The 13,870-nt window shown below is 40.7% G+C and overlaps 1 protein-coding gene across 13 annotated transcripts in view; it reads left to right on the top strand.

The window, feature by feature from the left end:
* tnn (tenascin N) overlaps positions 1-13,870 on the top strand; it is a 94,447-nt gene that overhangs the window by 57,509 nt on the left and 23,068 nt on the right. For 11 of the 13 annotated variants that reach the window (XM_086042502.1, XM_086042501.1, XM_086042496.1 and 8 more), the window contains one exon: positions 6,634-6,802. The exons of the other annotated variants lie outside the window; for them this stretch is intronic. Coding sequence is in view for 4 of the 11 variants with exons in the window: in XM_086042508.1 (XP_085898634.1) it covers positions 6,634-6,802 (169 nt within the window). In the remaining 7 variants the exon portion in view is untranslated. The remainder of the gene's footprint in view (positions 1-6,633; positions 6,803-13,870) is intronic. 13 annotated transcript variants of the gene reach the window in all.

The raw sequence follows: 13,870 nt of genomic DNA, 5'->3' as shown, positions 1-13,870 counted from the left end.
TTTTAGTTTTAAAACACTTAAATGATGTAAAACAACAACAACAACAACAACAAAATACATAAGCAAAATAGTGTATTTCAATGATCAAATACTAATTCATTCTAATTCATAATCATATTATTTATTTATTTAGTTTATTTATGTATAATTGATCGATGAAGAATTTCATAAAATACATGTTAAAATGTTTATCGCATATGCAGAATTGTTTATTTTACTAATAGTTTACATTTCAAATGTATTGATAATATAACAAATCACTCACTAATGAATTATTTTAATGAGCTAAATGAATACAAAGTAATGAAAATGAATACAAACAATTTCATCCAAAAAAGCAAAATAAACGCAACAAATACTGTATACCAAATCTCTTCGGCCGGTTTGAAGAATGTGCTTTGTCCACCCATTATTTTTGACAAAACTACTTGTCACGTCCATAGGGTGGCAGTATGCATCTACCAAAATAAACACTGGCGAGGATCTCCAAAAAACGTCTTGGGCAAACGTAGTGGCTCAAGAGTTTATTTGCGGCTTGATGATGGAGTGCTGCCACCCGTGAAAATGCAATCAGTGGCTCTGTGGTGGGGGTATGGTTAAATTTGCCAGTAGTGGCTTTGTGCAAGTCCGCTGATAGTGTAGTGGTACACACGCCTGAGTTGTGTGCGGGCAGCGTGGGATCGATTCCCGCTCAGTGACAGTGTCTATGTGTGCCCTGCGACTGGCTGGCGACCAGTTCGGGGTGTAGTCTGCCTTCGCCCATTGACGGCTGGGATAGGCTCCAGCAACTCCCCGCGACCCTGTATAGGATAAGCGGTTTGGAAGATGACATGACATGGCTTTGTGCAAGCGCCACTCATTTGCAGTCTGGACGTCGATCGACAAGCATCTGCTTTGTGCAGGATTGCTGCAGATTAAATACATTAAATAAATAAATATATAAATAAATAAATACAAAAATAAATAAATAAAAATCCTAAAGTGAATGTGACGTGGCCACTGCCATATTTTGTCCATCTCTGGTGTAGACCCTCTATTGAAAAATGACAACAACAAAAAATAAGAATAAAACAATAAATCAATAACTGTACACAGTACAGATCTTTTATTGATTGAATAAACAATTTGAAACAGCTTTAGATCCTATTAAGATTTCCATAATTATGCTGGTGCTGTATGGTGAATAAGTAAATATGAACACATGACAAACAGCAGTTGGTGGCTTCCTCTATAAACACACGCTGGATGTATCAAATATAATAGGGAAAAATGACTTGAAGTACTGAACGACTGATGTGGGTTTGAAAGTAGTCACGGAACAAATTAGATACATACGTCAAGGCACCACTGTATGACTTGTTGTCCATAATATAAATCAAACCTTCCAATAACAAAACATACAGTGCCCCTAATGGGTCGATTTCCCTGTTTATAGCTCTACATGTAAAACTGCATCACACATTCAGATTCATTAGCACTGCGCATATAACTTAATTTATAGCAGCAGAGACATGTTTTCAACAGAAACAAGGAGATTAGAGGGACCAAATCAATCATCATGTGATTTAGTGTGATTTAGAGAGAGAGAGAGAGAGAGAGAGAAGGAGAGAGAGAGAGAGAGAGAGAAGGAGAGAGAGAGAGAGAGAGAGAGAGAGAGAGAGAGAGAGAGAGAGAGAGAGAGAGAGAGAGAGAGAGAGAGAGAGAGAGAGAGAGAGAGAGAGAGAGAGAGAGAGAGAGAGAGAGAGAGAGAGAGAGAGAAAAGCCCTTGAACAAATGATTTATTTCTATTTCTATGGAGCCTTTGTGAGATGTACTCCAAATCCTGCTGGGAGGAAAATGCGAATGAGAGATATTTCCCGTATTTCTGTCACTGGGTAAAATAAATAGTTTTCCCCACCTCAAGATCTTGTCGGCTGAACATTTGGAGCCTCACTTTTCAAGCCTTCAACTGGCTCATTGTTTTACACTATGGATGGCTGTCACGGTACGGGCAAAGAAATAGGCACGTTGCAGCATTTTCAAATCAATCATAGTCAAACCATTCACACTTGAACTCAATCAAATGCTTAGAGCATTGTGCATATTTTTTCCACAATTTAAAGTAGCTCCCAGGTGTCTCAATAACATGTCTGCAGCATGTTTTAGTCAAATACCCCATTGATTTAAAAAAAAAAAAAACACTGGTCAAAAAATTGTATGAATATTTTAAAATCAGAGAGGCAAGTAATCAGTTGAATTTTTTGCATTGACCGTGAATCAAATTGGCTGCGTTCGCTCCCACAACAAAGCAAACGCCCGTTCCTACCTGCGTACATTTACGAAAATACCAAAAGAAAGAAAACTGCACCCATATGCACACTTAGACCGTGCTTTTTTAGTAGACTTGCACTAGGCACCTAAATGAGTCAATAAAGTCATAAGGTATATTTGAGACTTCCTAATTTCACACCGGGAAAGCTGAGATTTGCATTGAACCACACCGTCATTATATTATAAGTAACCTGTAAAAAAAAACAATTAAAAAAAAGACTCTCATGGGACTTTTGAATCAAGTTCTCATATTCTGCTTGCTTCCAATGTTGGAGGTCCTCGGTTTACCACGGACATATTTTAGTATGTATGTTTTACGTGTTATATATTTTTATATGCAAGATAGTTTTCAATATGTGGAAAATGGCATCTGCTGAATAATGAAGGGGCTGTTTCATCATGCTCTTGTAGAGACAGATATATCACCAACTTTGTCTGTCTGTGCGTTTCGACACTTGCCGCAGACTCGGCAGAGTCAAGTTCTGGGTCCAGCGAAGTGGATTTCTCTTATGCGCTGCCAAGGGCAACATTTCTAGAAAACCCCAAACTCCACTCCTCAGATTTATGTGATGCGGTACGTCATTCTGTGAATTAGAAACTGTTTCATTCAAGCATGTGCAAAGTGCAAGGCTAAAAGATGGGTCCTTGGGGTTCCGCCACCCTTGCCAGGTCTTTGAAAAGTAATGGTGCAAGCAAAGCTAGTAGTGGTAAAAATAATAATAATAAAAAAAAGGATATTGCGCAAGGGGAAGGAGTAACATCTGTGATTGCACTTTGCAAAAGGGACCACCGACACTCTACAATGCAAGGCGGTCCTCAAGCTTTATGGACAAAACTTTTATGAACCAAAAGAATCTAGAAGTGGAATTCCAGGTGTGGTTTCCCAATACGTAAATCGCTCGCACCATGTCAACTATCTGTCCCACTCATGTCAAAAGCAGGGCACCCACTTTTCTCTGATGTTTAAAACGGGTGACGTCACTCATGACGAGGAAAAACTTCCCTTATGGTGTGTGTGTGTGTGTGTGTGTGTGTGTGTGTGGCGTCCAGACGGACGGCAGGAAAATAGAAAGAAAAAGAAAGTAGTAGAATTAGAACCAGAAGAAGCTAGGCTAACTATTAGCCTTTCTGGTGACTGCAAATCAGTTGCAAACCCTTTTGTTATTTTTAATGTGGTGAATGACTTGTGAGACATGTAATATATTCAATTGCTTCCATAGCAGTTAGTTTGGCTTTTATGTTTAGTTAGTTTTTAATCAATGCACTATTGGATAACAGTTGTCATTTTCATTTAATTATATTCGATACGTAGGCCTCTGTGGGTTTTACTGAGTTAAATGAATGTGCTAAATTTGGTGCCATCTCGTTTATGAATGCGTGCTGGAATTCTTCAACGCGACCAATTGTTCTTGTATTTGTGCCGCGGCAACAGCGCGAGCGTCAGGTCACCGAGCCCTTGGCTCCACCCAACTCAATATTGACCATCGTAAATACTGGATGTTTAACATTTACGATTGTCGACCTTCGACCGTTTTTGGGAGCAGATAGTGAGGAAAAGTGTTGAAATTCGGCCTGATTATCAGATTGTTTATGTCGAATAGGCAACTTGAATATTGCCGTCGTCCCGCGAAAAACAATGACGTCGAATTTTGGAATTTAAAAAAAAAAATGTTCACGTTAATGCGATGCCTGTAACGCGGAAACACCAGTCAATCGAAAGGGCCAAACACACAACAGCTACACGCATCTGTGTTCTGTTGTGTTTGCAGAAGCACAACAAAGTATTGATTTGATGCCGACGACAGGTTGTGTGTGTGCTCATGGAAGGACGGCTGAGCACACAGAAGGAACAATCCAGCAAAGCATCCGCATGGCCTTGACTCGTTTGTACTTAAATTGGCTTTATCTTGTCTACATCCTCTCATGTGACGACTCACCCGTATTTAGATTAAAAAAAAACAAAAAAAAACACCTCGGAGGCATTCAACAGAAATAAACATGTGAAATCTTTTCCTGCGCTTCCCCTAAATCTAATCACGTCGTTTCCATGTAAACATGCCTAAAACTTTTTCTTTTTTCTTTCATGCTTACAAAGGATGGAAATGAGTTAATATTGTAATGATGTAAGGTAGCCAACCCCGAGTTTGTTAGCGGAATAACCTGCAGACAAGCCAGACGCGAGGCTTTCAAACGTCTGCATTCATGTGGCGCCGCTATTTGAATTTGGCCGTCACTTCTCATTTTGCATCAAGTCGCTTGGACAGCGATTCCGCTTCGCAGTGAATAAACAGCTTCCAGATACACAAGGAAACATGCAATCAGTGGCAATGCGCTGCCCTCTGGGGGCCTTGGCTATTTGATTCAAGGTGAGCTGTGCATGCATAATAAGTGTCGTGTGTTTAAATTTGTGCATTACAATGTTGCTTTTTAGACACTCCCATAGGAAAATGCTTTTTTTTTTTTAATAACTTTTAGAAGTATTGAAACACAGCTCTAATTTATCAATCATGTTTCGTTAGTTTTGGCTATTATTATGAACTCACATTCACAATTATGGACAATTTAGAATCTTAAATTGAAAATCTTAAAAAGTATCTTTTTCAATGTGAGAGGAATCTGGAGTACCTGGGAAAAAAAAAAAAAAAGGTAACGACCAATCACGTCTCAGCTTCAGACATGTGACCTGTGATTGGTTGCTACCTGAGAAACTGTGATGTCATTACCAGTCGACAGCAAGTGACAAAATGGCCGCCCCCTGAGATGGATAAAAACGGGTGGATTTGGATTCCTAACTCAGGTTCCATAAACGCAATTGTAATCAAAACCTGTGACCTATATCTTTGCTACTGTAACAATGAAAATTTCCCCACTGTGCGATCAATAAAGGCATTCTTATTCTTATTCTTATTCTTATTCTTAAAACGCCGTGTTTAGACGCATACAAAATATTATTTTAAAGAACATTTCCGATTCAAGTGGTTTTAACAGTCCCAATACTTCTGTCCACATTATAACTTGCAACATGACAGAAGCTGCCAAGGCACCTGGCTGCGCATTATTAAGACGCTTTGAGTACACAAAACAGTAATAAAGAATGGCATTAAATAAATCAGACCGCGACACTTTTGGCAGGAGCGCAGATTTGTCCCGTTAATTACGGCGCAACAGCCGAGATGCCGAAATTCATTTGGTAAACAACAGCTGGGTTTCCTCACATACGGCGGACCTGACGATTAACGTTGACAATTTCATCTTTCGTCCATCCAAATTGGAATTTGCGATTCCCCCCCCCGCCTCACGGATCAGATTCAGAAAACAGGTCAGACGTGATTGTTCGTTGTGAGCAGTTGTGTTGTCATTTTGAGTTGACAGAAGACAAAATGGCCGCCCCCGGAGATGGCTAAAATCGAGTGCATTTTGCCGCTTAACTTATATTCTTATACATATTCTTGAAAAAAATATGTTTGGGTTGACTTTCACTTTAAATCATGAGGATTTTTAGGCTTCAGAAAATGATCTGCTTCCAGTGTTATTTTTAGCTCTGCAAGGAAGTGTGACTGCTTGATGATGATTGTGTCATTATGGAGCATCCGGTTGTCTCTCTGCCTGGACTTCACAGCGCTTGTTTCCAAATAAAGTTAGAAAACTTGCAGGCCTCACAGTGGCATTCGATTAACTGTCGTCATTAGCCTCCATACGCTCGCATTTATGTCCACATTTAATAATATACGATTAGAAAATGCTTCCACTGTGCATCTCAGGGTTTTTCCGGCCTGCTTTGACTTCCTCCTGCCTTGAGATATGAATGAGTTTGTCAATCAATTCGGATGACTCTCAGAAAGAGCGATAAAATTTGGCAAAAACGGTTTTCATTCTATTCCCTTGTCCCTAAAATATATTGACAGGCATACTTCCTGTCAGCGTCAAGTATCGGCAACCTTGACATCGGGAGGTCGAACGGTGACATTTCTGGGGGCAGAAGCTGTTCTGTGCTTATTTTAAACGGAGCCCCCTCCCTGTTGACACTTTATCCTAAATGCTTTCCCTTGGCTTTTCCTCCTTGAAACTAGCCGTTATCCAGCCATCTTTTTCTGCTGAACACATTCATTTTCCCACCCTTCCTCTGCCACCATAACCAAAACCTTACACAAGACTAATATTATTCAAGGTACTGAAAGTATTGCGTTGATGGAAAAGTGAGCTGTGCGGGGGGGGGCAAGAAAAAAAAAAAATCAGCTAAAAACATTCAAAGCTGCTGAAAAGTGCTCTCCTCCTTCACTTCCTCGCCTTTTTCCTCCTTTCTGCCTCTTTGAATCCCACAAGGAGAGGAGACACTCCCAAATTACTGCCCATTGGCCCGGAGGCAATTGGGAAGAGCGTTTAACAACTGAAGCAGCCGGCCAGGGAGAGGGAGAGAAACAAACAATCCCCAGTGGTGAGGAGGTCTTTGATTCATCAACAGGTGCCACGAGAAGGATTGCTACTTTCAAGGGTGAGGAATTTCTTTTCGATCATCATTGCATTTCATTGCATGGAATGAACTGCCGCTGTTTGAAATTCTGGCAAGCCTCGAAGGGCGAAAGGTTTGACACCACGAGTGAAAACATACGAGTGATTGTTGAGCAGCTATTGTGATTTGAAATAGGTGCTTATTTGTGGCAAAATCATTTGAAATCGCCAAAAAAAAAAAAAAAAAAAAAGTAAGACATTGAGCAACCTCTTCAATAGGGACACCGGCTTAAGATACCATTTAATGTAACATTTCCATTTCAGAGAGGTGTAAATTTAACTACCTTATTATTACCTTACATTTACTTGTTAATTTTTTAAGTTTCATACAGTATTTTTTTTTTTTTTCCAATTTATTTTTGGCATGTTTTTTGTTATTTTGTATTATTTTCTGGAGAGGTGTTCCTAGTTTGACATTCAACACTCAATAGGATCCAAAGCAGTAGCAGCACTCCTAACAACAGCAAGATGTTAAATTTGAACCAAAGTGAGCGTGGTCATCTTCGTAGAGCACAGGCGTCAAACTCAAGGCCCGGGGGCCAGATGCGGCCCATGACATCATGTCCCCGCGAAGGCAAATCATTTAACGGCCCTCCGAAGGACACAATAACTACGATGTGGCCTGCGACAAAAATGAGTTTGATACCCTTGTAGAAGAGGGTCACATTTTTGAAGACCCCTTTTAAGGTCATCTCAATCAAATTGAAGACCTCTCCTTCACTAAAATAATGACCACTAGTTGAAATGGGCTCAACTTGAGTGACACAATAGACAAAGCGATGTGTTTTGTTTTTGACGAGCTACTGTGAAACCTTTTTTTTTTAACATTAGAATATTTACAAATGAATTGAATTCCTTACAAAGTTTCCCACGGAAAATAGAGCAAATTCTAGGACCTTTGAAAAGTGGATTTAAGGATCACTTTAAAGGATAATTGAAAATGTGATGACAAAAAAAAAAATGTCCCGCGGATATTCTGTATAGTAAAGACATTTTTTTCCCCCTATGCAGCTTTTACAATAGATTGTGCTGGTGTGTCTAATATGGTTAAGTCGAGAAAATATTTCCATAAAGGTGTACAAAACTGCATTTATGATGTTGTTCCCGTTGGAGCACCTGTAAAGGACTCGAGTTCCTCCAAAAAGAGAATCGTCCTCCGGTTAATAGCCCCGTTGTGCAGAGATCATCCTTTAGCGTCTGTCTACGCTTATTTCCCTTAAGATGCTAACACGTTGAAGTGGTGATATTCATAATGATGAGTAGCGGATTGGATTGGCTTGAGGGGGTGTGGGGGTGGAGTGGGCTGCTGATCCCGTAGATTTACATTTCATGCTACTGTGCATGACCTACACAAGCCCTGGAAATGAGTTGCAGATGTCGGCCCTCAACAATGCACGACGCTGTACGGGGGGGAGACAGTGAGTCCCACATCCCCGAGTGAGTGGGTCGCTTATTAAAAAAAAAAAAAAAAAAAAAAACGCCTTCAGGTTGCATAATGCAGCGGCTTTCGTGGATGCCTCACAGCCGCGGCGGCTCATGAGCTCAGCTTTTCAGCTGGTGACCCCGCAGACAAAAAGCTCTGCCCTTGAACGATAAACACTCTCAGTTTCGATTTCCTGCTGTCTGCCAGCGTTGCGTCCGGGGATCACCGACCCCGCGCAAAGATGCTATATTAGGCCCTGTCATTGGGTTTCCACTTTTTTTTAGCATGGAAGCATGGAAGGAACCACCGACATTAAACAGTCGGAAGAAAATCCATACACGCAGACGTGGGTATTTTACTCAATTTTGCCGGTCCGTCAGCGGCCAGGGTACCCGCCCGTCATCCGTCAGTTTGGCATTTTTCGGGACAAACTGAATTGTAATAGTCAGTCCGTCAGTTAAGAACGTCAGTTAGTTCATCAGAAGTCCGTTGATCCGTCAGCCAAAAAACGTCAGCAAAACGTTCGTCCGCCAATGACGGACTAAGTCAGTGACCTACGCGGTTAGTGACGATTACACGGACGGATAAAAACCCCAAATCCGTCATTCGTCAGTCTGTCATTTTTAAAAAGGTGTCCCGTCATTCGTCAATTGTCAGCAAACAGTGACGGACTGCCGGACGGGTCGGTCAGTCTGACGGAATGCCCACATCTGCATATACAGAAAATCAGGCTATATTTCAGCGTTGTCCCTCTTTTCCGATCCAACTCAAACCGATTCTCTGAAATCTGAAGATTTTCCCCAGTGATTATCTTGTGGTGTGGCGTTTGTTAAAAGAGTGTTCATTTTTTCCCTCCCCAATCTGCTCAGCAGTTAAACCTGGCCAGTATTCATGAGAACGTGAAAATGAAGACGAAAGCAAAGAAAGTGAGGCAAACGAGTGTGATCATAAAAGTGAGGACAGAGCTACAGATGTACACATAATCGGGAGAAAATTGTAGTCCTTTTCAATAGAGTGATTTTATTTTTCTTCCCTTCCCTATCTGCTCCGAAAACAGTCTACAACTCTCACTCGTTCTTCTTTGTATTCTCTGGCAGTCTGGATGGCCTTTGGCACCATGCTGCCACTCACAGGTCAGTTTCGGTACTACATTGTATTTGTGCGTTGTTCTCTGTTGATCATCATGTTGATCACCACACACTAGAAGAGCAGTAAGAACAAACATGGCAAGTTTATCTTCATTCATTATTTAAAAATGGGTTCAGGCATTCCAACTGGGCGTGTGTACCTGCTGTTGGTCGGTGAATTGAGCAAAACAGCCGGCGAGACCTTCAGACTTTTTTTTTTTTTTTTTTTTTTGAAGCTTAATAGCTCTGCCCTCTCCTCTGTGTACTTGTAGGATGTGTGGTCTGCCTCTGTTTGCCTCGCACTCTGGCTTGCTGTCAGGTCAATGTTTGTGCATTCACAGCTTCCAAACAAACAGCAGCATCTGTCACCACCGCTTGTCGGGGAAAAGTGTCAACGCATCCAGGCAGGCTTGGCTTTTATATTGAGGAAACAGTCGAGTGAATGCCACGAGCAAGATTATACAGCTTCGCAGGCAAGCACGGACGTATCGTTAAAAGCCTGTCCGACCGTGTCAATGGAAACGGAAGATTGTTAACTTTGTTTCTTGTACGGTATGATTTGAACGTTGTAAGAGTGAACAGATTCCTTTTGACTTTTGTCAACAACCTCTGCGGAGGTCTGTGCCTTTCCACTTTTCAACCCCAAATTACACCTTCAAAAATCCTGTTGCCGTTATTTACACTGGCTTCGCACAACTGGCCCGTCGCCACGGCGACCCCAGAGCGCCTCATTTTCTGGTCTGGGCTAGACACCTCTCATGTTGTGTTTAAAACTTTGCCGCGCATGAAAATGATCAGGCGGCGTTTATTTTAAGACATGATGTTATAACACAGATGGGTTACGTTTGTGCTCGGCATATACAGTCGTTACCTTGATTTGACTTCTGACAGCTTTTTTTTGTAGGTTCGTGTAAAAAATCTGGTTATTACAGACACATGTAACGTCCACCCATCCATTATACAATCCGCTTATCCTCACCAAGGTGGCGGACGTGCTGGAGCCTATCCCGGCCGTATGTGTGCATAAATGCAAAATAATGTTTTAATATATTTACTTTTGAAAATACATTTCTCAATGTATGTATATAAGAAGCACTGTGCTAACCCAAACAAGTAAATAACCCCATACTGTAATTTGTTTTTTCCACTGCAATGGGCTTTCTTGCATAAAAATGACCATTCAAGGATGGCACCAAACTGCTGAACAAGAAAGCAACATTAAGTTCAAGAACAAATTTTGTACATTTTTTTTTCAAAAAACACAACTGACTGAAATTTATAATAAGCAATTAAGATATTATTGAGGTACAAAGTTTGTCCTGCATATCATTCCAAACCCGCAAAAGAATTATTACGTCTACTCACATTGTTGTGTAGGGCAGTATAAGAACCAATATAAGCACAACTGAGACATATCTGCCATCTAGTGGTGATTGATGATATTACAACTTAAAACTACAGTTGACCAGTGCATATTCACAGTTCGGCACGTGTGGATTCCGCCAATTCGCTGATGTTTTCCTTATTAGTATTTTTGTTTGGAAAATGAATTAAGGAACAACTCAAGAGTGAAGCATTAACTTGATATAAAAATGATTGGGGGGGGGCTGTTGAAATTCGCCCCATGAATTGATGCGTGCACCCCACTTTGTTTGCCCGTTCGCACTCTCTCACACTCATTCGCCTGACTTCCTTTGGTGTTTCTCCTCATTCTTCACGCAGCCACTTAAGTCGATTGCGCCGCCCGCCACACGCGGTCGCCTAAACTCTGATGTCATGGCTCCGATTTCTCAATCGCCGACCTCAAACTTTTGACCAGTAGCAATTACACCGGGGGCTTGAACTCGACTACGTGAGTTTGAGCAGCTTCGGCCATGTTTCCACCGAGTGGAAGTTCACAACAGGAACGGTTTGGAACGGCCAACCCTGACCCAGCTGGTGTTTCCACACGCCGATAGTTTTACCAGCTATGTAAATAGCGGTGTGACACTATACAGTAAATGGAACAACGCAGGATGTACAGTGCATATGGAACATTTTTACTCTACTTCACTTTTTCCATCATTTATCATCATACAGCCTTATTCCAGCATTGATTACATTATTTTCTCCACAGAAATTCTAAAGACGTAGCGCAACTCATAACAACAGGATTTTTTTGGGCAGATCTTTGCCTGTTCATTAAAACGACATATATTTTCCATTGGAAAGGAAGCGAGTCGGCTGTGTCTGCACCCACAGCGGCGCAAACGCCCGTTTGTAACTGCGCTTGTCTATAAGAATACCGAAACAAAGAAAATTCCAGCCAGGTGCACAATTTGACCGCGCTTTGCACTAGACTTGGGTCGGGCATGAAAATAGAGACCTAAGAGTGATACAGGCGCTTAGAGTGCATGCTAGCATCTCTCTAAATACTAGCGGCCATTTAAAAACATTTTTGACCGCAGTGGGACTCTCACCCGTGTCGTCCAACTCAAATAAATCAATCAAAATGAATATTACTCATTCTTCGCAGAGGACGAAGAATACGTGACTGTGAGAACTGTTATATTGTCTGTCTACACGTACTGCTGCACAGTTTGTGTTCAATCCTTTCCTTAAAGGTTGATAGCGCCGCAGCGTAGATGCTCGCGAGTTGAGTTTAGTGCCACCCTGCAGCTCTCTTATCTCAAATCCACACTCGTAAGTCAAAGCAAATAAACCAGATGAACAGACAGAGACAATTACACAACCTTGTCCTTACAGTAATGTTGCATCGCAATAAATCTCGTTCCAGGTTCTATGGTTATCATCACATTATTCCTTTACCATCGTCAATGGTGCACACTGTGCTGGCATCACAAAAACACCAAAAGATAATGAAAAAACACAACTCTTGCGACGTTAATCCGTTGAATGCTCACTGGCCAGTCTTACAAAGAGTGCTGAAGGTGCGAATGTTGCTTAGTTTCCAAATTGCTCAACAACTGAGTTGATTGTCAGACCCACAATGAGTCTACATTTCCCGCGTTGGCTATCTCACAAAAAGATCCTTTCACAGCACTCGGGGGTCAAGTCTTCTCATGGTAATCCATGCTGAGAATTGCTGTTAATCGGATAATGGTTTTCGATATAGCGTCAGGGGGAAAATCGGCACGTTCAGCCACCACTTGATGACATTTCAATACACGGGGCCAAAGCTCACAATTGGCCCTGTGGGCTTATTTGGAGCGGATTTACTTGGAAACATTTCTTCACCGTCTGTTTTTGCACTTTCTGCTCAATACGGTCACAGAAAGAAATCTGTAAATATTCTAGTGTTAGTTTTAGATTCAACACTTGCTGTCGTAAAGCTCAGCAAAAGCGCTAAGTACTGAAGAAGGACGTTGGAGTTTGACTGTCATATAATGCTCATGAAATGTGCATTTTACATTGAATACATAATGGAACGGTGAATGTATTTTAGAAATGTAATAGGCTACATGAATAAATTCAGAAATTAAATATAGTCTGACGAAATTGTATTTAATTATTAATTTCGTGACCAGTGAATTCATTTATCTGTTTTTTTTTATATAACTATATAACCTGTGATATTTCTTTGCATACCTGCATTTTTTTTCTTGATTCTATTATGTCATGACAAATTTATGAATGTATTTATGTATTTGTTAATTTTATAACCTACAATATTGAATAATTTGGTATTCTTTTTCTCGAATGAATCCCTAATTCATACTCGACTTAAATAAGTAAATAAGACAATAAGAGAGTGAAAGCATCGCACCAAAAATATAAAATCAGCAGCACTATGCAGTGTAGGTGCAACGATTCATCGACAACTAATCAGTTATCAAATTAATCAACAACTATTTTGATAATTGGTTGTTGTTTCGAAACCTTGTTTAACTTAAAATTGTCCAAATCCTCCTGTTTGTACAGTTTCAGCACCGTCAAGTTAAAATGATGTCCTTTATTCAAATAAAGGGATGGACATTTTTAAAATGTTTTTCTACGAGTCCTTCAATTAATCGAAAAAAATCAATCGACAGATTAATAGATTATTAAAATAATGGTTAGTTGCAGCCCTACTTTGAAGCTATTGAGATGATTTACCAAACATGACAATGTTTATTGGTAAACTCTTTCAAAATGATGCCACAAAAAATCTCCAATAATAAATGAACAAATTCAATTAAATTTTAGATGCTGCAGATTTACCAATGACGTCTGCTGTTAGGTAACGTTGCTAGGCACCACTGAAGTTGCTCAGTAAAGTAAAACAAAGCCGTCAGTCGCCCCGCGCAAGCTGGATGCATTCCCGCATGTCTTTTCAACACAAAGTTAAATTCAGACGCAAAAATGAAAAAAAAAAAGGACCTTGTAAAAGATGAAGTGACACCGCTTTCCGAGAGTTTGTAATTTGCTCTCTTGGGGGAAGCCGCAGCAGGGATTTGAGTGCGCATGACATCAATTTGGCTAAACGCAATGACATCATGGTACCGGACAAGGTTCTGTACAG

The sequence above is a fragment of the Filicampus tigris genome, chromosome 10 (assembly GCF_054856515.1).
Source record: "Filicampus tigris isolate MCC_2025a chromosome 10, RoL_Ftig_1.0, whole genome shotgun sequence".
NCBI classification, from domain to species: domain Eukaryota; kingdom Metazoa; phylum Chordata; class Actinopteri; order Syngnathiformes; family Syngnathidae; genus Filicampus; species Filicampus tigris.
This window is presented reverse-complemented; position numbering and strand designations above follow the sequence as displayed.